Source organism: Manis javanica, chromosome 10 (assembly GCF_040802235.1).
Source record: "Manis javanica isolate MJ-LG chromosome 10, MJ_LKY, whole genome shotgun sequence".
NCBI lineage: Eukaryota > Metazoa > Chordata > Mammalia > Pholidota > Manidae > Manis > Manis javanica.
The window spans coordinates 36830169-36852019 of NC_133165.1; the positions used below are offsets into that span (position 1 = coordinate 36830169).

At 39.4% G+C, this 21851-nt stretch overlaps 1 protein-coding gene across 4 annotated transcripts in view; it reads right to left on the reverse strand.

Annotated features, from left to right (window-relative positions):
- Positions 1 to 844: 844 nt before the first annotated feature.
- Positions 845 to 21851, reverse strand: part of GTF2IRD2B (GTF2I repeat domain containing 2B) — a 67376-nt gene continuing 46369 nt past the window's right edge. For 3 of the 4 annotated variants that reach the window (XM_073215213.1, XM_037002699.2, XM_073215212.1), the window contains 8 exons: positions 18131 to 18208; positions 13843 to 13896; positions 12113 to 12175; positions 6240 to 6311; positions 5265 to 5348; positions 4572 to 4755; positions 4211 to 4239; positions 845 to 2659 (listed from right to left, as the gene is read on the reverse strand). In XM_073215213.1, the coding sequence (XP_073071314.1) occupies positions 1056 to 2659; positions 4211 to 4239; positions 4572 to 4755; positions 5265 to 5348; positions 6240 to 6311; positions 12113 to 12175; positions 13843 to 13896; positions 18131 to 18208 (2168 nt within the window). In that variant the 3' untranslated portion in view covers positions 845 to 1055. Of the gene's footprint in view, positions 2660 to 4210; positions 4240 to 4571; positions 4756 to 5264; positions 5349 to 6239; positions 6312 to 12112; positions 12176 to 13757; positions 13805 to 13842; positions 13897 to 18130; positions 18209 to 21851 lie in introns of those variants that run through there. The other variant, XR_005057085.2, reaches the window with a different exon arrangement.

The window sequence follows — 21851 nt, forward strand, 5'->3', positions numbered from 1 at the left end:
TTTCAAATGGTAACCCTCCAAGGGAAAAATGCTATAAAGGAAAGAACATTAATTACTTGGCCAACTGGCAAAACTGGAGTCCGAATGGTAAACTAGATAAAAGTACTGCATCCATGTTCCACTTGGCTGGAGTTGGTAACTAAACTATGGTTAATTAAGAGAAAGTCCCTATTCTTAGAAAATAGTTCCTAAAGGATTAGGGTAAATGATGTAGGTAACTTTATCTCAAATGACTCAGAAAAAAAATTATGCACATACATTTATACACACATTACAGACACAGACATTCATTTATGCACACTTACAGGCAGTGCTGTACACCACACACACAAAAGGGAGAGAAAGCAAATGATAAAAGATACAATGTTAAGATGAGAATCTAGCAAAAGAACATCTAAGTGTTCTTCACACTGTTTTCATTTCTGCAACTTCTGTATAAATTTGAAACGATTTCAAAATAAGTTAAAAAAAAAAAAGGCAACCTCCAAACCTCACCTTACTTTGCCTTTGAAAGCCTAGGTTATTTATTTTGGGTTCCCCATTTTCAGCCCTACCTTTCTGGATTCGTGTGGAGGCGCAGAGATAGATAATACTGGAACACTATGGTATGTGAATACACCTCCAGCTGATTTTCCTTGAGCTTGGAAACATGTTAGATCATAAGGGATACCATACACAAGGGGGGAGATATACATGTGTGGAGATGTGCCCTTCAATGATTACACACATCCTTCCTACCCCACTGATTTAAACTTCAAGATGCCAGCCCCAGTGCCTACTGGGGTCCAGCAAGTATGTGACTGAATGAAATAGGGGAGACATAAGAAAATTCAACTACTAGAAATACAATAAAACTTTCTTGATTTTTACTGGACTACAGTGAAGCATAAAATGTCATACAAACAGGTGTGATACTGTAAAGTATATTTCTGAGTCAAAGTGGAAAAAACTGGACTCTGAAACACAGAAATGTTTAAGAATTCGTTTTCTTGTCTCACAATCCCTGGGGCCTGGAGGGGTCTGGTCTTATGCCCAATGGGCATGGCTGGTCTTGCTCAGGTCCCAATGTGAAGCATGGAATCCCACTGGGAGTCCTTTAACTGGGAGCAGTATTTAGTTTTACTCAGTTTCATAATAGAAAACAGCTGTTCACAAATGTAGGTGCTCCCAAACATAGAGAGCATCTTTGCACAGTGGTGTCTGTATTTCGGGTAGCTGCTCCAGAGGTACTTATAGAACTCTGGGATTCCGACCTTGTCGTATTTAGTCTTCAGTACCGTGTTGCACTGCAGATCGATAACCTCCATCTGAAGTGCTTCCTGTACACTCTCGATCTTCATGGAGAAAGGAGAGCTGAACAGGGTCAGTTCGCTTTCATAGAGTTTGAAATCGGACAACCTCTTCTGGAATTCAGTCTTTAATTCTGCAATTTTGGGAATGTATATCAGGCCATCACTTTCATTTCTGGAAACTGATTTCAGCGTGGGGAAGTGGGCCAGATTATTCCTGGCCAAGTGAGTCTCCCAAAGGCACAGTTTGGCTAGGAAGGCCCGAATCAAGTCGTACATTTGCGTAACGATTTGTGAGTGACCTTGAAGAGAGATGTTCAAAGTGTTGAGATGCATTGTCATGTCCACCAGAAAGGCCAAGTCCTTGATCCAATCTTGAGAGCTCAGTTGAGGAAGGGGCTTTCCTCTGGATGACATGAAGGAATCAATTTCTTCCAACGATTCAAAAAATCTCTTCAGCACCAGCCCACGACTGAGCCACTTGATCTCTGTGTAGTACAGAAGGCTGCCATACTGGCTGTCCAGTTCATAAAGCAGAGTTGTGAACTCACTGTGGTTCAGTCCACGGGAGCATATCCAGTTCACGGAGTTAATGACCACATTCATGACATGGTCCATCTTTAACTTTTGAGTGCAAAGTGACTCTGGGTGAATGATGCAACAAACAGACTTCAGATCTGAGCCCTTGCAAGCCAGTGCCACCTTGGCCTTCAGTTTTGTAACAAGTCCGTCCTTTGCATCTACCATCGCAGGGGTGCCAGTCGAGGCCACACTTACTAATTTTGACCAGTCAATAGTAAACTTTTTAAGGCTTTTCTCAACACGCAAAAACACCTCATTTCCAGATTTGGTACCTGTCATGGGCACTGTATCCAAAAGTTCTTCTGACACATCAAAATTCTCATCGACGCCCCGGATGAAGATGGCCAACTGGGTGGTATTATTTATATCTGTGATCTCATCGATTGCAATAGAATATGCCACAAATGATCTGATTTTTTCACGTAATTTCTCCCATAAGTTCCCAGCTACATCTTCTACAGGCTGCACGGCAGCATTTTCATTTGGACTCGCATTTGCAAACACTGGTTTTGGCTCAGGACACACAATTCCTGATGATCCTAAGAGGTATTTCCTGAGGCCTTTTTTCAGCTCTTGAAGCTTCTCATCACGCATCTTCTCGGTGTACTGGTCATAGTGTTTACTGTGGTTGGTCTGATAATGGCGTCTCAGATTGTATTCTTTTGACACAGACATGCTCTGCTTGCATATTAAACATGTAGGAATATTCTGCACTTCCACGAAGAAATATGCTCTCTCCCACTTTTCTTGAAATACACGGCCCTCTTGGTCTATCTTTCTTTTTCCCACTTTTGAGAAAAACATGGAGACCAGAGATATTTCACTTTTCCCTTACCTCTACTATCAGAGAAACAACAGCACAAGCATGACCACAAGCATGAGAACAAGTGGCTGGGAGTTAACTGGAGAGGACCCCACCCCTGCAGAGAGGGACGGCTGACCCTCAGCTCCCGCAAACTGCTGCTAGAGGCAACATGGGCCCGCTGCGGCCGGATCTTCAGATTTCTAAAGAAAACCTGGAAGCCGACTTTCATGAAAAAGTCTCTGGCTTTTCAATGTTGGCTACTAATTCCCATTTTTAAAAGGCATATAAGCCAAACAAAAGACATCTTTGGTGAGGTTCAGCAGGTACCTATGTTTGCCACATCTGGTTTAAACAGGAATGACTGGAAAGTATATTTGCATTTTAATATATATGTTTTTTCATTTGAATCTCAAGAGAGTTTTGAAAGGACAGAGATGGGAGTGAGCACAGGAGGCATATGATTTATCTGCTGTTTGAATCACAGAAGACACTGGTGATAGACACATAACTACTTGTTTTAAATTTAACAAATCTGGCCACAGTGCAGGTAAGCTTTACTTCGAGAGGGCACAAATATAAGAATTGACTTTAAGGACTGTAAACAGAGAAAGGTCAGCATAGTGGCTGCCCTATAGAGCCGGGGGGTGGGAACAAGAAATAACTGCAAATGGATATGAGGGATCTTTTTGGGGGTGATGGAAATGTTCTAATATTGGGTGGTGGTGATAGTTGCACAACTCTGTAGATGTACTAAAAATCATTGAATTGTGTATACTTTACACAAGTGAATTTTATCATATGTAAGTTATGCCTCAATAAAGCTATTAAAAATATAAAAAATCATTCAGCAACCAGAGGATTTTTGGAGTCATATTTGAGCATTTAAAAAAAGAATAGTTTTCAAACTTTAAATGAGGAGGTTCCCTAATGATTCAAATTCCTGAGAACATCTCTACACTTTCTGCTTTATGCGCCCTGCAGGATACTGACTTGCTTTCAAGCATTCCAGGGAGACAATCAAATAACAAGCAGAGTGGTGGTGGTGGGGCACTGCTCAGCTGGAACGGATGTTCACCTCAAAATCAAAGGGGGCTCTGGGAGCCCCTTTGTGTCAGGCAGCATCCTTTTGAGTTCTGAACTGTGGGGAGGTCGTAATGGGGGGTGCCCAGGGGGTGGGCCTGCGGTGGCCAGGCAGGCACTTTTTACCAGCTGAGACAGAGTTAGCTCAGTATGCTGATGCTAGCCCCTGCCACAAAGGGTTCTCAAACAAGAGTGCTATGTCTCCCATCCCACACAAGCAGTCTGATGAAGAACAAGCTCCATCCAACTGTTGTATGAGAAAAAACACCTGGCTAATAAAAGCCAAGCAACAGAATTAAAGGATATCATAACAAGCAGGAAAAATAAAATGCACGTAAGAGCGGGACACTTTGCTCTGAAACCCAAGAAGCAAGGGTCCCTTGGTGAGCACCGGCTGAGACCCTGAGCACGGCACAGCAGGCACTGGATGGATCTTACCCCCCCAAATACTCACCATTGCTGAGCTCAAGGCCTGGAAGTGGTCTGAAGAGAAAGAGACATTGGTGAATGCAACAAAGTTCATTTTTCCTCTTTTCCACTTTAATTTGACAAACTTTTGTGAGTGTCAACTCTATGCTAGGTGCAGTGAGAGATAAAACGGAGACAGGCTGCCCATGATCACCAAGAAACAGGAACATAGACACACAGCTTGCAAAAGCAGAATACGATAAAATGAGTATGAGGGACAGCAAGTTACTGCAGGGATGCACCGCCCATCTCCTGGGGTAAAAATCCCTGGGCTGCCGCTTGTCCACCCTGGGCAAGTTGCAAAATTCAGATTCCTTCTCATGACCAAGTGGGGGACTCTCGCTTACCTAATGACTGTGAATTTGATAAATTCTGCGGCGTCCAAGATCCTTCTCATGGAGCTGATTTCCAGGTAACCGGGGGCTTTGAATACCACCCCTGGGGGCATGCCATCAATGACCACACAGCCAGGGTTGAATGTGATTTTCCTGTAAGGAACTTTCACAGGGAAATCCACTCCAATTGCTTCGCCTGTGTTGAGACAAAGAGCAAGTAAAACCAGTTAAGTTGTCACTTACTTTTCCCAAACCATGCTTTAAAAATCAATCACGCCCAGTGACAACACTGGTGATCAGCCATTAGGACTTTATTTCCCAGTGGTACTGTGATATACGATTAACCTCACTGATTTTGAAATTGGCAGTGAGTTGTAAAACAGCCTCAGTTTCTCTATCTGTTAAATAAAATAGGGATTATCATAGTGTCTACTTGAAAAAGTTTCTTGTGAGGGTTAAATGATTAATCACATGTCAAGTGCTAAGAACAATGCTCAGTCATGGTAAGAACTCAGTAAATCAAAAATACCTATTATTATTATTATTGTAATTATTGTTTCCATGTAAAAGCTCTTCAGTAAACATATATGGTAATTTTGATCATACCTCCTTCACAGAAAGATCTATTTCTTAGATAAAATATTCAATTAAAAGGAAATATTTCAAATATATTAATTTTGGATACTTAATGATTTGAAAACTTACCAAACTTTCTGCTAAAGAGGTCATTGACTTGTTCTCTTAGTTGTTTTATCTTTTCAATGCTTGATAATCTTTCCTTCTCATTATCTAAAAATAATGAAACAAACAAGCAAACTAGGATTATTAAGATGTTTGCCCCCAAGAAAGCTGTTGGAGGAAATGGCTGAGAGCACATGAGAAAGCAGTTTACCTGGGTAATCATTCAGCTTAGTTTTAGCAATAGTTTAGGCATTTTGGGACTTTGTAAATGGAAGCCATTATGATGACAGAGAACTTTTCAAGCTATAGTTCTATAATCACAGTACAAACTACTTTAGGGAACACTTTCAATATCATGCAAGACAAAGATGTCTACTTTCAGCTCTGTTTTTCAACATTATAATAGAAATCCCAGCCAATGCAATAAGAGAAGTAGAAGGAATAAAATGTGCTAGAACGGAATCTTCCCAAAGCTTAACATTTTTATTCTGTTTAATTTTGAATTACTAAAGCAATTACATGGTTCAAAATGCCAAGATGTAAAATAGCACACATGGAAACATCTCTGTTTCATTCCCTATCTTAGCTCTGTTTCCTTTCTTGGAAGAGCTATATTATTAGATTCTTTTGTGTCTCTCCAGATGTATTGTACATACACATATTCACAAAGGAAGATTACTTGATGGGCAGCAAATAACTTTCACATCTGTGGTCAATTCCAATTCAACAGTAGCTGGTACTTAGAGTTATCTGTCCTGAAGTCTATTTTCCAGGTAATGCCAGGGCACAGCTATGAGAAGGAATGTATCTGATTAACAATGTCTGACATAAGCAAGATATTCAGTGTGTTGCAGATCTGTAGCACATTCATTCCTTAGTTGACAGGGTGAACTAAGCAAAAAATAACAGCCCTTAAGAGACTAACCCATGTCATAAAATGGTTAAAACATAACAAAAGGAAAAATATAAATTATGACAAAGTCAGATAAACTTCCATACCTGGAATTGTTACCTGAACGATGTTAAGATCATCAACACCTACTGCAGTAACATGGGGTGAATTTCTGCTTCCTTAAAACAGAAATTAAAATTCAGAATTTAAAGAAAATTAGGTAATTCTCCTCTAAAAATGTCAAAGTGCCACTCTGATCAGAAGCCCAGACTGAATTTTTAAAGCTTTAGAAAACAGCTGCAGGATACCAGGTGGCTGGGAATTGATATTTGAGTCTCTGAAGTTTAATGTTGATGTCAAAGGGGAAAGGGCCCAGTAGGTTTTATGTAGTCCATTGTCCCTAAATACTTCAGTCAGCCTATTTGATTTTTTAAAAGGGTGCTTAAAAATGTATTTCCTTTGTTGTTATTCTCCATTTAAAGAGGTGGTGGGAGGGGGAGGTGGGGATAAGACATAGAAATGTGTCCAAGAGGACACTTAAGAAGCAGACAACCTATGAAAAATGATTTAACAGACATAGTCAAGGAAAGGCTCAGACAGAGTTAAAGAGTAAATGTGAGAAACAGAAAGGAGCCTGATGAGCCCCTTCTGAGGACCTCACAGCTCCGGCCCATGTGCTCTGTGAAAGCCTGGCCATTCGGGGCTCTGAGATTCTGCATCTAAGAGCAAGGCCTCAAAGCGGGGCATGATGAGCCACACTTTTGTCAAGAAAAGCCCTCAGGTTTTCCCCAGTGTCCATGCTGCTTCAAACACAGAATCTTTGGTGGAAATATGGGAAAGTTTGCTGCTCATGACTTCAAAATTACATATTTTTCTGATAAATCTAATAAATCCTGGAAAGTCTGATCCCTAATCAGGTTCAACACTAAGAGATCACTGAAATCACTGTGAGGCTCCAGCATCACCCTGAGGTAAGAAGAATCTTTCAGGGCACCTAACACTGCTGTGCCTCTAAAAAACCCAGAACCAATTCAGGCCATCAGAAGAGCTGAGGTAGCGCCAGAAAATAAGGCATTATGCTCTGATAAAGAGCTAACGTTTTATCATTAAAACTGACTCCTCAAAGTATAAAACTCCACCATAAAATACACTATGCAAAATCCAATTAAAATTAATGCATAAATTGGCAGTTAATCCATCTTAGGGACCGTGACATTGAGAATAATGGGTGGCCCATTTCATGACTGCATCTAAGTCTAAATTCTTTTTCAATGCTCACTTCACATAAAGGATGACCCTGTTTGGAAATGACTGCTCAGGTACCTTATAATTTAAAACTGCTCATTCGGCTCCATATTCTAGGATCCATCACAGAACTCCTTGTCAGATACATACACATGGACTTCCAAATGTTATGGTTCTTTCTAGATGTTCGTTAGTGGCTAAATTACTTACCAAATAATCTATGACTAATTCTTTTTTATTTTTTATTTTTATTTTGATATCGTTAATGTACAATTAACGGGGGGAGTACCCATAGGAACCTCCATTATGGGTACTAGGCTCCCCTCATTATTAAGTTCCCCCCACATACCCCATAACAGTCACTGACTTGTATGACTAATTCTTAAAAAAACTGTTCTCCAGAACAAAAGGGTGACTTGGCCTCCCCTCCCTGTACCATTGTGATGCCCCACAAGACAACAGACCAGAGGCCACTTTGAGGATGTTTCCATCACCTGCATTGAAACCACTGTGGGACTTGGATTCTATCATGGGATTTTTCTCTTTATACACACACACACACACACACACACACACACACACACATATATATACACATTTTTTTTGGTATCATTAACCTACAATTACATGGGCAACATTATGTTTACTAGACTACCCCTTCACCAAGTCCCCCCACAAACCCCATTACAGTCACTGTCCATCAGTGTAGTAAGATGCTGTAGAGTCACTACTTGTCTTCTCTGTGTTGTACATCCCTCCCCATGCACCCCTCACATTATACATGCTAATCGTAAGGCCCCCTTTCTTCTCCTCCTATTATCCATACCTTCCCACCCATCCTCCTCAGTCCCTTTCCCTTTGGTAACTTAGTCCATTCTTGGGTTCTGTGATTCTGCTGCTGTTTTGTTCCTTCAGTTTTTCTTTGTTCTTATACTCCACATATGAGTGAAATCATTTGGTACTTGTCTTTCTCTGCCTGGCTTATTTCACTGAGCATAATACCCTCTAGCTCCATCCATTTTGTTGCAAATGGTAGGATTTGTTTTCTTCTTATGGCTGAATAATATTCCATTGTGTATATGTACCACATCTTCTTTATCCATTCATCTACTGATGGACACTTCACTTACGTTGCTTCCATTTCTTGGCTATTGTAAATAGTGCTGCGATAAACATAGGGGTGCATCTGTCTTTTTCAAACTGGGCTGCTGTATTCTTAGGGTAAATTCCTTGAGGTGGAATTCCTGGGTCAAATGGTATGTCTATTTTGAGCTTTTTGAGGAACCTCCATACTGCTTTCCACAATGGTTGAACTAGTTTACATTCCCACCAGCAGTGTAGGAGGGTTCCCCTTTCTCCACAACCTTGCCAACATTTGTTGTTGTTTGTCTTTTGGATAGTGGTGATCCTTACTGGTGTGAGGTGATATCTCATTGTGGTTTTAATTGGCATTTCTCTGATGACTAGTGATGTGGAGCATCTTTTCATGTGTCTGTTGGCCATCTGAATTTCTTCTTTCGAGAACTGTCTGTTCAGCTCCTCTGCCCATTTTTTAATTGGATTATTTGCTTTTTGTTTGTTGAGGTGTATGAGCTCTTTATATATTTTGGATGTCAACCCTTTATTGGATCTGTCATTTATGAATATATTCTCCCATACTGTAGGATGCCATTTTGTTCTCTTGATGGTGTCCTTTGCTGTACAGAAGCTTTTCAGCTTGATATAGTCCCACTTGTTCATTTTTGTTTTTGTTTCCCTTGCCTGGGGAGATATGTTCATGAAGAAGTCACTCATGTTTATGTCCAAGAGATTTTTGCCTATGTTTTTTTCTAAGAGTTTTATGGTTTCATGACTTACATTCACTTCTTTGATCCATTTCGAATTTACTTTTGTGTATGGGGTTAGACAGTGATCCAGTTTCATTCTCTTGCATGTAGCTGTCCAGTTTTGCCAGCACCATCTGTTGAAGAGACTGTCATTTCCCCATTGTATGTCCATGGCTCCTTTATCGTATATTAATTGACCATATATGTTTGGGTTAATATTTGGAGTCTCTATTGTGTTCCACTGGTCTGTGGCTCTGTTCTTGTGCCAGTACCAAATTGTCTTGATTACTGTGGCTTTGTAGTAGAGCTTGAAGTTGGGGGGCGAGATCCCCCCCCACTTTATTCTTCCTTCTCAGGATTGCTTTGGCTATTTAGGGTCTTTGTTGGTTCCATATGAATTTTTGAACTATTTGTTCCAGTTTGTTGAAGAATGCTGTTGGTAATTTGATAGGGATTACATCAAATCTGCAGATTGCTTTGTTCTCTTTATATTTTTAAAAGGACTTCGAGGCAACAACTCAAATATCCATCAGTGGAAGAATGGATAAACTGATTTATACACACAATGAGATATTGTTCGGCTTTACAAAGAAAGGAGGTTTTGACATATGCTGTAATGTGGATGAACTTTGAAGATTTACCCCAAAAGCCAGCACTGTGTAATTCTATTTACATGAAATGTGTAGAAAAGGTAAATCCATAGAGACAGAAAATGGATTGGTGGATGCCAGGGTTTGTGGGGAGGAGGGAATGGGGAGCAACTGCTTAATAGGTATGGGGTTTTCTTCTGGGGAGATGAAAATATTTTGGAACTAGGGAGGTGGTGGCCATATAGCACTGAATGTACTAAATGCCACTGTTCACTCTAAAATGGTTAATTTTATGTTATGTTAATTTCACTTCAATAAAAAAAAAATTCAAAGTAATCTAAGGGTTTCCTTTTGTGGGATTAAAAAAAAATCTGTTAGGGCTCAGAATGGTGGTACCTGATGCCACATTGAGGCCTTTATGATGACTTTGAAATTGGGCCATGTAAGTATCATGTTTTATCTGTAAAGCTACTCATGCCCCGTGGACTTCAGGTACAGTTGAATCAGCACAAATTCATACACGTTAATGAAAAATCTATCTGAAAATATGTGCCCTTGTGCTTTGGGTCAGGGACATCATCCCTGGATGGGAAACATCTCCTCTGTGCTCAGTGACCCTGGCAGTATGGCCACATGATTCCCAGTAACACTTCCAGAGCTGAGTCACTGTGGGAAGGCTGTCCATGCATACACACCCGGTCGATGCCTGAATTTCCCCCCTTAACACTTGAGGAATATGTGGACTGTGGAGAATGAGGGAAACAGTGAAAAGTAAAGGGAAGAAAAGTAAACTCATGTCTAGTTCCAATGCTGTTGGTATAGTTTCTCTTTTTGGATTTTCTCATACTTTGTTTCCTCCTACATAATATTTTTTCTAAACAAAACTGAGATTCTACTGTAAATTATCATTTCTTTTAGTTCCTCTTGGTTTGGTTCATAACTTGTCTTGAGCCACACAGCTTGCTTTTCACTGGACGTACTGTGGGCATCACCACGCCACATCCTCGGACTGCTGGACCCTTAAACTGCACCCACTTTTCCTTGTGATAAATAATGATGAGAGAAATTTACCCCTAAAGACAATCGACTGGAAAAAAACACTTTTGGAATTCAAGTAAACGAAGTGTAAACAGAAAAATAAAATCAGGATGGCAATATTCATTCAATCTCAAAATACCTCCAATTGTGGCAAAACCAATCCAGACCCTGTGCTCTTTATGTGAAGTTATGTTACCTTGAAATAAAAGGGACTCACTTAGAAAAGAAAATGTAAATACAACTTCAAGGGGATATATGTTGATTTTAAAAGCATAATTTGTATAGTTTACATACTATCATCCAAATGTCTTCTTGTTAAATCGTTTTTGATGGAAAAATGATAAAACTGGGATTATTTAATGCTATTTTATAACTCAGATTTCACTAATTCAAATCACATCATCTCAGGTGAGATATTATTAAATGCTAGGATAGAATTATATACCTAAGGACATTAATTCTGAGACCTCATAACATTAAATGTACAAAATAAAAGGACTTCTCATATTAGGAAGACACTATGGATCAGCTTGTTTGCCAGCAGTAGAGGGAAAAGTATTTTTTAGAGGATTTCTAAGTGGATCACAATAAAATAAAAAAGGGTACTTTTTTTAACTACAGGGGCTGAAAATGCACGAATTCCAGGATAAGTGGCTTTATTCATTTCTATGAAAAACGAAAAATGTTTTGAAAAACTCTTAATTGTAAAGAATATTCTTAGCATATGTTTATAACTATTAGATGTGGTTTTTAAACAAACATACAAACAAAAAACTAGACAGATTACACATGAGTTTGTAAGTCTTTTAAAGAAAATGATCTGATTTACGTAGAGGATCTTAACAAGTAAGTCTTTTTAAAACCACACTTTGAACTTCACTTCCTTTTAGATACTTGTTTTTAACCTGAACTCACTGATGCCAGGCTGACCAGCTGTTATTTTTTACCTCTGCTGAGCACAGGCCAGCAGGTGAGGAGATGCCGAGAACCGAGTCCTCCGGCGCCCTCCCCCCTCATTCCTCCCTCACAGGGGCGGGGCAGTCTGCTCTCCGCAGGCGGTGCTGACTGGCAAGGCCTCACTCTCTTGTCCAAAGAGCCTAGAGCATGTGTACTTGATGGGGTGTGGGCTGCTTTGCATGCACGCACGTATGCCCACGCAGACACACACACACACACACACACACACACACGATTTCAATTATTTCCCCGCAATAATCCTTTAAGAAGGAATAAAAACTATGCTGAGAGACATGACTGTGACAAGACTTTTTGGCCACTAACCTTCAGTTTTTGCCTCAGCTTCGGGGTCCTCACTTGTTTCTGAAGGGACAAGCTGAGTAGAATCTTGAAAAAAAAATTTCTAAAATGACATTCATTATGTATTCTCATGTTCCAACACCTTACTGCTCCCATACCAAAAGAGTAGCTTATCCTGGTATTTAAACACATTTCATACTTCATGAACACAAAGGATAAGCATAGTTTTAAGTTTACAAGGGATAATAGGGTAATAAAGGCTAATCTTATACAGATATGGGGAGATATGAAACGTCCAGATATTATCAAACAATTCGGATTTACCCACATAAATGGACACAGAATAGCCTTCTATGTGAGCTAATGGAATTCACGTGGTCATAGTGGTCTCTTGCTGTCAAGAGGAATTACTAGGATAAAGAAAAGCCATTTGCTTTGGTTAACAGTTCCCCTCTTATCCTGCCAGCAGCCCCAGGGGGATTCACAATCTATTATTACATAGTATCCAGATCGATTTTTCTGGTGGAGAAGAATTAGGGCATATGGATTAAGTTCAACATAAGACAAAAGCCTGGTTAGGTTATCTCAACCAACTCTGACTCATTTTAGAAAGATCTGCCAAAGCTTATGTTAATTGTTAATAAAGGAAGAAAGACTAGAATTCAAAACTAGTTTAGCTGTTTTGATATTGTACTATTGTTATGGAAGATGTAACTTCTGGGGAAAAATGGGTGAAGGTACACGGGACCTCTCTGTACTATTCTTGTAGCTTCTTATGAATCAATTATTTCAAAATAAAAAGTAAAAAAAGAAAAATCAGAGTAATTCCGCTTTATTGTAAATGGTTGTCCCACTTACTGTGATAATAAAATCTCTTCAGAAACAAAGTATTTCAAAGGCCAACACCCAGTGAAATCTTTCTGACTCACTCACACTAACTGTATAATGGACTTCTATGTAGGCTGTCTTATACTACAATAAAAATGTATGTAACTTAGAAAAATAAACAGAAGTTAAGTAATGACAGTCAACTTGTCTTCTTGGTTTAAAGCAATTAAGTTCAAGATGACTAATTTTATAAGTGAACAAAGAATTGTAAGGCTGGAATTCTTGGTTGAGAATTGGACAAATTACTCAGGGGGCTGCTGGAAGTTCAGACCCCCTCCCCCCAATACTAGAGAAGCAATTAAAAATGACTGCAGATCAGCTCCTTGGAGAACACCTTTCTTTGACTTTGAGAAAAATACAGGTCATTTGGTACTAAAAGCATTATCATCTTGTCTGCAAACTGACAAAGATATTCCACGTCTTTAGATTTGGAAAGGAAATTTCATTCATTCATATTACCTTGGACATGTATACCACAAGTTCAGGTCTTAAATATGATGCTCAAGATTAATATATGAATGCAGACAAGTATTATCAAATTTTACTTATAATTCAAGAATGTTCTAAAGTATTTTTCAACTCTGTTCAAAAGAATTTTGGCATGCCCACCGAGAAGACAAAGCAGGTGTGAAGCTTTCTTACCACTTAACTTCTGTATCCAGGTGCTTTAAGTAGAACCACTTACAGATCAGAAAAATAAGAGTGATAGCATTTTTAATAGTACATTTTAGGACTACTACTCAGCCAGTTTTCTAAGAAGGCATGCCAGTAAGTTACTTACTTTATTTTCAAACATGTTGTTTAAAAGAGCGTGTTCTCTATAACATACTGTAAATTAAAGAAAAAAAAAAGCCTCATTTTCTAACCTTCCATCGGTAATTCCATGTCTATTATTTCACTGCTCGCTGAGTTATAGCTTTCTGAAAGGAAAGCAAACAGTAGATAAAAAGGGCAGAAATATATGCACAGGAATGTATATGAAATTCTTCGACTTCTGGAAATAAAATTCACACAAGTGATCCTTTCTTTACATTTTTTTTCTTTGCTACTTTATCTATAGTTCGCAAAAGTGTCAAACATAAAGCAGAGAGAAGGTATAATGAAACCATCTGCCCATCCCCCGGTGCCAACATTCCTCAGCTCCCATAATCCTGTTTGTCTGTGCCCACCCAGGCTGTCTAAAGTGAATCCCAGGTATGGAATTCAGCGGGCAAATACTGCCTCTCCACGAGACAGCTCTCCTCCTGCAGCTCCACCACATCGCCCGAATAACGATTATTTTGACTATCATCTCCTATCTAGTCATTGTTCAAATTTCCTCAAATGTCTCATAAATGTGTTCCTCTAAAGAAACTTTATAAAGTTGGAAATAGTTTTTAAATTTACAGAAAAGTTGCAAAAACCATACAAAGATCCGTATACCCTTTACTCAGATAACATAATGTTAACATTTTACTCTATTTTCCTGTATCATTTGTAACCTTTGTTTCTCCCTCCCTGTCATTTTATCTATATAGATGTTTATTCTTTTTCATGCTATTATAAGTGGAATTTTCTTAATTTCATTTTTGGATTGTTCATTGCTTATAGAAATATAACTAATGTATACTGCCCTTGTACCCTGCAACCTTGCGAAACTCATTTATGAGCTCTAATAGTGTATGTATGAGTGTGCATGTGTGTAATGTATTCCTTAGGATTTTCTATGTACAAGATCATGTCATCTGCAAATAGAAATAGTTGTACTTCCTTTCCAATGTGGATGGCTTTTTCTTACGTCATTGTCTTACCTAGAACCTCCAGCACAATGCTAAAAAAAAGTGGTTAAGAACAGACATCCCGGTCTTAGCGGGAAAGCCTTCAGTCTTTCATCATTAAGGATGACATTAACATTAAGGATGCGGTTTTTGTAGATGTTCTTTATTAGGTTGAGGACATTCCCTTCGATTCTTTGTTGTTGAGGGTTGTTTTTTTTTAAACCATAAAAGGGTGTTAGATTTTGTCAAATGTCTTTTTCCTACATCTGTTGGGGTAATCCTGTGGTTTTTGTCCTTTATGCTGTTATGATGTATTTCACTGATTGATTTTCATATGTTGAACTAATCTTGCATTCCTAGGGAAGTCCCATTTGGTCATGATGTATGATCCTTTTATATGTTGCTGGATTCATTTACCAGTATTTTGTTGAAGATTTTAGTGTGTGTGTTAATAAGGGATATTGGTCTGTGATTTTCCTTCCTTGTGTTGTTTTTTGTCTGATTTTGGTATCAGGACAATACTGGCCTCATAGGAGTTGGGAAGTGTTCCTTCCTCTTCCATTTTTTTGGGAGAGTTTGTAAAGGACTGGTGTTAATTTAACACTTGGTAGAATTCACAAGAGAAGTCATCTGGTCCTGGGATTTTGTGGCAGAAGTGTTTTGATAACTAATTCAAATTCTTTACTTGTCATGTGACTATTTAAATCTTGTGTTTTATCTTTAGTCAGTTTCAGTAGCTTGTCCATTTCATCTGAGTTACTTACTTTGTTGTCCTATAATTGCATAGTATTTGTGGTAGGCAGATGCTCCCCAAAGATACCCAAAACTTGCGGTTATATTATGTTACATGGCAAGAGGCGATTAAGGCTGCAGATGGAACATCTTGCTTATCGATTAACCTTCAGAAAAGGAAATTACCCTGCATTATCCAGCTGTGCTCACTGTAACGGCAAGGGGCATTTAAATGTGGAAGAGGGAAGCAGAAAAGTCTGTGTCAGAGTGATGTGATGTGATGTGATGTGAGAAAGACAGTGTTAACTCCTTCACCTTAGGCTTTTGTACCCATTTTCCCTCGCCTGGAAGGCTCCTTCTCCAAGTCATGCAGTGTCAGCCAGGAAGAAAACTGAATAGTGTTTATATTCTTACATCTACTAATGTTAGGGAGCCGGGGCACAGTGTATCTTGGCAAAACTTGTACTGTGCATTCTTCATTTCCAGGGATCCTGGAGGTGGGGTTCTTGCACATGTGAAAGGCTCTATGGGACGTCCTTGGGCTCCATGTCAGCCTGGATGTGTGTATGTGTATGTGTCGGGGTTTTCCATGAGGTCTGTGCTGCAGATGGACTGTGAGGTCCTGGCTGTGAAGGGGTGGGGGGTCAGAGTTTCACACTAACCTAGTAGGAGTGTCTGAGCACTGGTGGGCCATGTCAGGGCGCTTCCCAAAGGTCAGTTGCCATTCTGACATGGCTGCATTTGTTGATTTTAGGAATTTAAAAATTTCTCCCTTACTTAAAGAATATATAGAGACATCAATACTTCAACATGTGGGTATTTAACCTAAACGGTTACACAAACCTTCAGTGATGAGGAATGTGGTTCATGATGTTGGGCAATTTTAACCCTTTTGGCATCAAGAAGGAAGGGGCCCAATTTAAGGAACTGTACAAAGATCTTTTCATTATTTCTGTCATTTCTAAGCCAAGTAAGAGAAAGATTTATAAACTGCACATCTAACTTAAATGTTTTTCTTCAAATAATGTCTCTGTCTGAAAAACTAAAATAGAATGATTGCAAGCACATCTATTTAATCATTTATTTCACTCCTGCCTTTGGGAACAGAATCTGCAACTCTCCTATCCCTAACAGTACTTGTTTTGATCAACACCAAGGTTATTTAAGTTCAAAGTATATTCTTGGGAATCAAGATATAATTTGATTATGAGCACTTTTGTCAAAACAACAGTAAGTTACAAACAGAGGTTACATTGATTCTTTGTTGAGGGATACGCTCAATTCAACAAGCACATGCAAGTGCCCGATGTGTTCAGAGCCCCCCGTGGCTGAGGGAGTCCTCAGCAAAAGCATGGATAGAACACAGCAGGCTGTTCTAAACGCTGTGTGCAGTTAGGGAGCTGAAGGCTCCGGGCAGGAGTTGAGGTTCTGATGGGCCCAGAAAGAGGGGTGGAACCCTCACAAGTGTTCAAAGAAGGGATTCACTTGGAGGGATCAGATTATGAAGAAGCCTGGGGGAAGGAGGATTTGGGACATCTTTAAGGGATCACAGGAGCTGTGTCTGAAGAACTAAGGGTGAGGGCTGGGGAGGCAGACGGAACAGCAGGGGAGGCCAGAAAGAGCAGTAGGAATGTCTCAATAAATCACACTGTATAGGTGATAAGGAGCCACAGAGAGTAAGGAGCAGGCGAGGGAGGAGACAGAGCCCACTTCTCAAAAAATAAATGCTGCAGCGGGGATCTAGAGTGTAGGATGGATTGAACCTAGAGGGAGGGAGATGGGCTGCAACGGACTGTGATGGCCAGGGTGTGTGTGTGTGAGAGAGAGAAGTAGAGAGACGGGGCTGGCCCAGGACACAGTAATTACAACAGACACTTTCATTGGTGTCTGCTTTTAGATTTTTTTTTGAAGACATTTTTGTAGAAGTTCCAGAACTATATAATGCTGCAGGAAAATTTCAAAGTTGAGATTTTGTAGGAGGCATTTCAAATTTGATCATAATGTTTGTGGAATTAATGGCCAGTTGTCTCACACTCTGCCAACATTCACAGGGGAGCTCAAAGATGGAGAAAGGATCCAATGTACAAATTCTTATACTATATTGCCAAACTGTTCTCACACTGGAGTCCAGAAGGTTCTGGTCTTTGGGCGAAGGATCAAACCACACAACTGCATTGACCACCAGACCACCTACCCGTGCCATGTCTGAAAAGTGTGTGTATTTGGTAATAATTGTCTGCTCTCCATTTAATTTGTATGATGTCAGTGAAGGAACTATTATTAGGAATGGGCATCTAAATTTCTTAACTCTTATCTCCATCTTTTAACTGTTACTATTTTCTCAGGAACAGACTGGACAGGAGAGGATTATGGGGGAAATGTTTTGAATACACAAAACATGAATATTTAGTCAATAAAGTCAAGTGAAATGCACCCTGGAATACTTTCACATTCATACATATATGCCTAGGAACTTAGGGATCTAGGCTAAACAGAATCTATTTCATGAATGTAACATGTTTTCCTCTAAATGGCAGTAGGCTGGATCCTAAGAAAACACAAATGGATCTTTATTACTCTTTGCCTGTTTTTCAGATAAGTGGTAATGGAAATTTTCCATCACAAATAACTTTTTGAGAAGAAAATTACTATAAAATGGGATTACCTTGTGTATTATATTGATAGTAGTTAAAATCCTCTGATTCTTTCTTGACTGAGACAGTTGTTGCTTTCGTGGAAATGCCTTGAATGCAATGGAAATTATAAAATTAGTGTTAGGCCAAACCCACCAATGAAAAGTAGGACCAGCTGATCAGAGTGTTAACTCCCAGGTTCTGTTTTGATTAACACTGCAACATTATCATCAGTGAAAGAACCTGTAGCTCACACTATCAACAAAAGGCATATCCCTTTAAAAATACAAATAATATAGAATAATATAAAATCAGTATAAAAGGAAAGAGGAGAGGAAGAAGAGGAGGATGAAGGAAGGAATGAAGAAGGAAGGGAGGGAAAGAAGGGAAGGAAAAAAAGGCCTAGTTTCTAGTTCCAGGAAATTTTCCCTTTCAGGATGGCTGAATTTACATGAAATACTCAAAGTATTCTTCTGTAATAGGACCTGAATTGGTATGTATAATCTTAATTTGCCTATTACAAAGAAATGGGTTTCAAAATGTGGGGAAAACTTTAGTAAAGCCAAAATCCTTTATCAGGGAAAGGTGTGGTAGATTAAATTTGCAAAAATCAGCCACAGATTTCTCCCACCCCAGGAGGCACACCTGTATGCAATGTGTCTTTCCCACTTCTCCTTTCTAGAAGTGCAGGCAACTTCACCCTTTAAATCTGGGCCTGGCCACGGGACATGCTTTGGCTATGGGACAGTGGCTACTGGGATGAAGGCAGAGGCTTGGGAAGTGCTCCTGCCTCAGTGCCAGCTTAGTTTGGAACCAAGCTGCCATGTGAACAGACCTGGGCTGGCCTCCTGGAGGACGGGAGACTGTAAGGAGAGAGAGGCTCATCTTCCAGTGAGGCCTCGACCATCCAACCCTTGCCGAACCAGCCCAGGCCAGAAGGAGGGCCCAGCCAACACACAGAACTGGGAGAAAGATGGATCACTGTTTGAAGCCACTAGGTTTGGGGTAGTTTTTTACACAGCAGTAAGTAACGGATATTGAAATATACATGTAATTTAATCATGAATGTTAACAGTAAAAGCAAAAACTGTGGCACAACTTGGTATTCACTGTTTAGCATTAATTTTCAAGTTCTGAGAGGTCTTCTGAAAACTTTTAACAACTCGGTTGGTATAAGGATAGTGAGATTAGATATTAAAGAAGGTGATTATTGAAAAGAAGAATTTGTTTAGAAAAGCTGAGGAGCAGAACGGATATGGCTGATGGCCACATTAATGAAATGGAAGATTAAGTTGAGGAAATTGCTCAGAAATGGACAAAATGGGCATCTGCTGGGAATGTTAAAGGGACATTGTTAAATGGAGAAGTAAAAGAAAAAGAAAAAGGCTGTTTATGTGTTTGTTTTTAAGTGATCTGAAAGAATTTTCACCTATCGGTTAAGAGTTGTTGCCCCTAAAATGGGGATGGGACCTGAGGTGCACAGACAGGTTTTGGGAGATGGGAGCTGCAGAGGGGGAGTGAAAGGCCAAGAGGAATTCTACTTCTACTTATTACTAGTCTGCATTTAAAAACTTTAACCATGTATAACTTGTATAATATTTCATAATAAATTTTTAAGTACTAGTTCCAAGTTGATTAGGACTAATGACTCTAATAGAAACATCTGATAAACACATGACAACTATTCTGTCAAAGAAAAATTCCTCTTAATCCAGGCAATTGAAACCAGATTTGACTGTGCAGGATATAGAATTTGTTTGAAATGCTAATGAAACAGATTTACTTCAGCCTTTCCTCTAAATGAGAGGGAGTGGATGGGGGACTCAAACTCAAAGCCACTGAAACACTTCTTTTATGTAGTAAGTGCTATGCAAACATCACAAGGAATCAGGCCCTTGGATGGCCAGCTCACCAAAGCCTGTAGGCAGCTGGAGGTGATGAACTGTATTGCATCATGAGATCTATAGTAGAAAATCACATTAATAGGGAGCATTTTTTTTGTTTGATGTGAATCACAGCTTCAAAGAGAAGTTTCCACAAAAGCAAACCATTTTAAGGTTGGGTGGGAAATGCTGCTCATCCCCCCAACAGCTGGTGAGGAAGGAGGCAGGAGGCATGGGCTGTGAATCCATAGAAGGCCCTCTTGGGGAGCTGACATCCTCCCACCCCCACCCAACTTGTCTTGCCAGTCTTTAAGAGGAGAGGCTGAGACTTGGAGGATTCTAAATTCTCTGTGAGCATCTGAGACACAGGTAGAACATATCTGAGCTCTGAAAGCCCTGGAGGCTAGATTAAACTGGGCCAGGGCACATGCATGGCATGTGTGAGATGATGGCTCCACAGCTGAATTCTGCTCAGCTAAAATTCTTGGCTTGTTATTTTCACTGACTTACCTAGAGTAATGAAACTGGACAAGCACCATGATTTTTCAGACTTTGCCATTTAGGATGGACTCTGTCATTTGGGATGGGAGGCTCAGGAGCACCCGTGGCAGGGGAGGAAGACCCTTGGGTATGACAGGGGAGGAGGCTGGTCCATGCATGTCCCGGGGTCCCCAGAGGGCTGAGGAGGCAGCTAAGTGTAAGCCACACCTGGACGGCTTCAGTGAAGCTGGTGTTCTGCCTCCCATTTCATTCACACAATAGACTCTAGTTTCTTTTTCTCTTCATATTTTCTTCTTAATATTGAATATTGTTTTCTTTTGAATTTTCTTGGATTTAATTTTAACTTTATATTTTGAGCTGTTCATTTCCTATCTCTACATTGCTTTTCTAAGCATGATAACACTAACTGTAGACTTACCCTCTTACAGCCAGCTCGTGTCCATATTTACTGAGTTTTGGCTTTATGTACTTATTTATTTTAGGTTTTCTAACCTTCCCACTTTTAATACTTTCAATATTTTCCCATTCCTTGATTAAACAATTGCATTAAAAATATTTTTTTCTTATTTTTAGCTATTTAACATTTTCCCTCTAATTAATGCCATTTTTATTTTTTTAAGAGGTGGGTAGACGCAGGGATGGAAATCAACTACTCTCATCCATCATAGAGGGACTTTTTTCCTAAAGACATGTCACAGTGATGCAGGTCTATTGTAGAACATTTATAAATGACAGAAGAGTGCAAGAAAGAGTAAAGTATGTCCAAAACGAGACCACTGCTCTGTTTGTAAATCCAGTCATAATTCAAACATGTATTCAAGGCCTTTTACTCATTTTGCAGTCAGGTTCTAATTTACATATAACTAAAATAATATTTTGTCCACAAATGGATCTACTTAATAGCATCTTAGTAACTAGTCTTTACTGCATCAGAAGGCTCTTTAGTCTAGCTATTTGAGTAGAATATTATTATTCTGCAGATAAGGCTCTGTTTGAGGTTCATTAGTGCCCTAGTCATCATTTTTTTGTTGTTGCTTTTTTTGGACTTTCTAAGAGACCATCATGTCACCTGTGAACAAAGTTTTATTTCATCATTCCCAATCTATATACCTTTTATTTCCTTTTCTTGTCTTATTGCATTATCTAGGACTTCCAGTATGATGTCAGAAGGGAGTGGTGAGATGGGACATCCTTGCCTTGACCCTGATCTTGGTGGGAAAGATACAGTTTATCACCATTCATATAATGTTAGCTATAGTTTTTTCATAGATTTATAAAATTATTTGGAGGAAGGTCCCCTCTATTCCTATTTTAGTGAAATTCCAAATTTTTAAAAGTAAAACAAAAGAAAGTAAATGACAACCTGCTA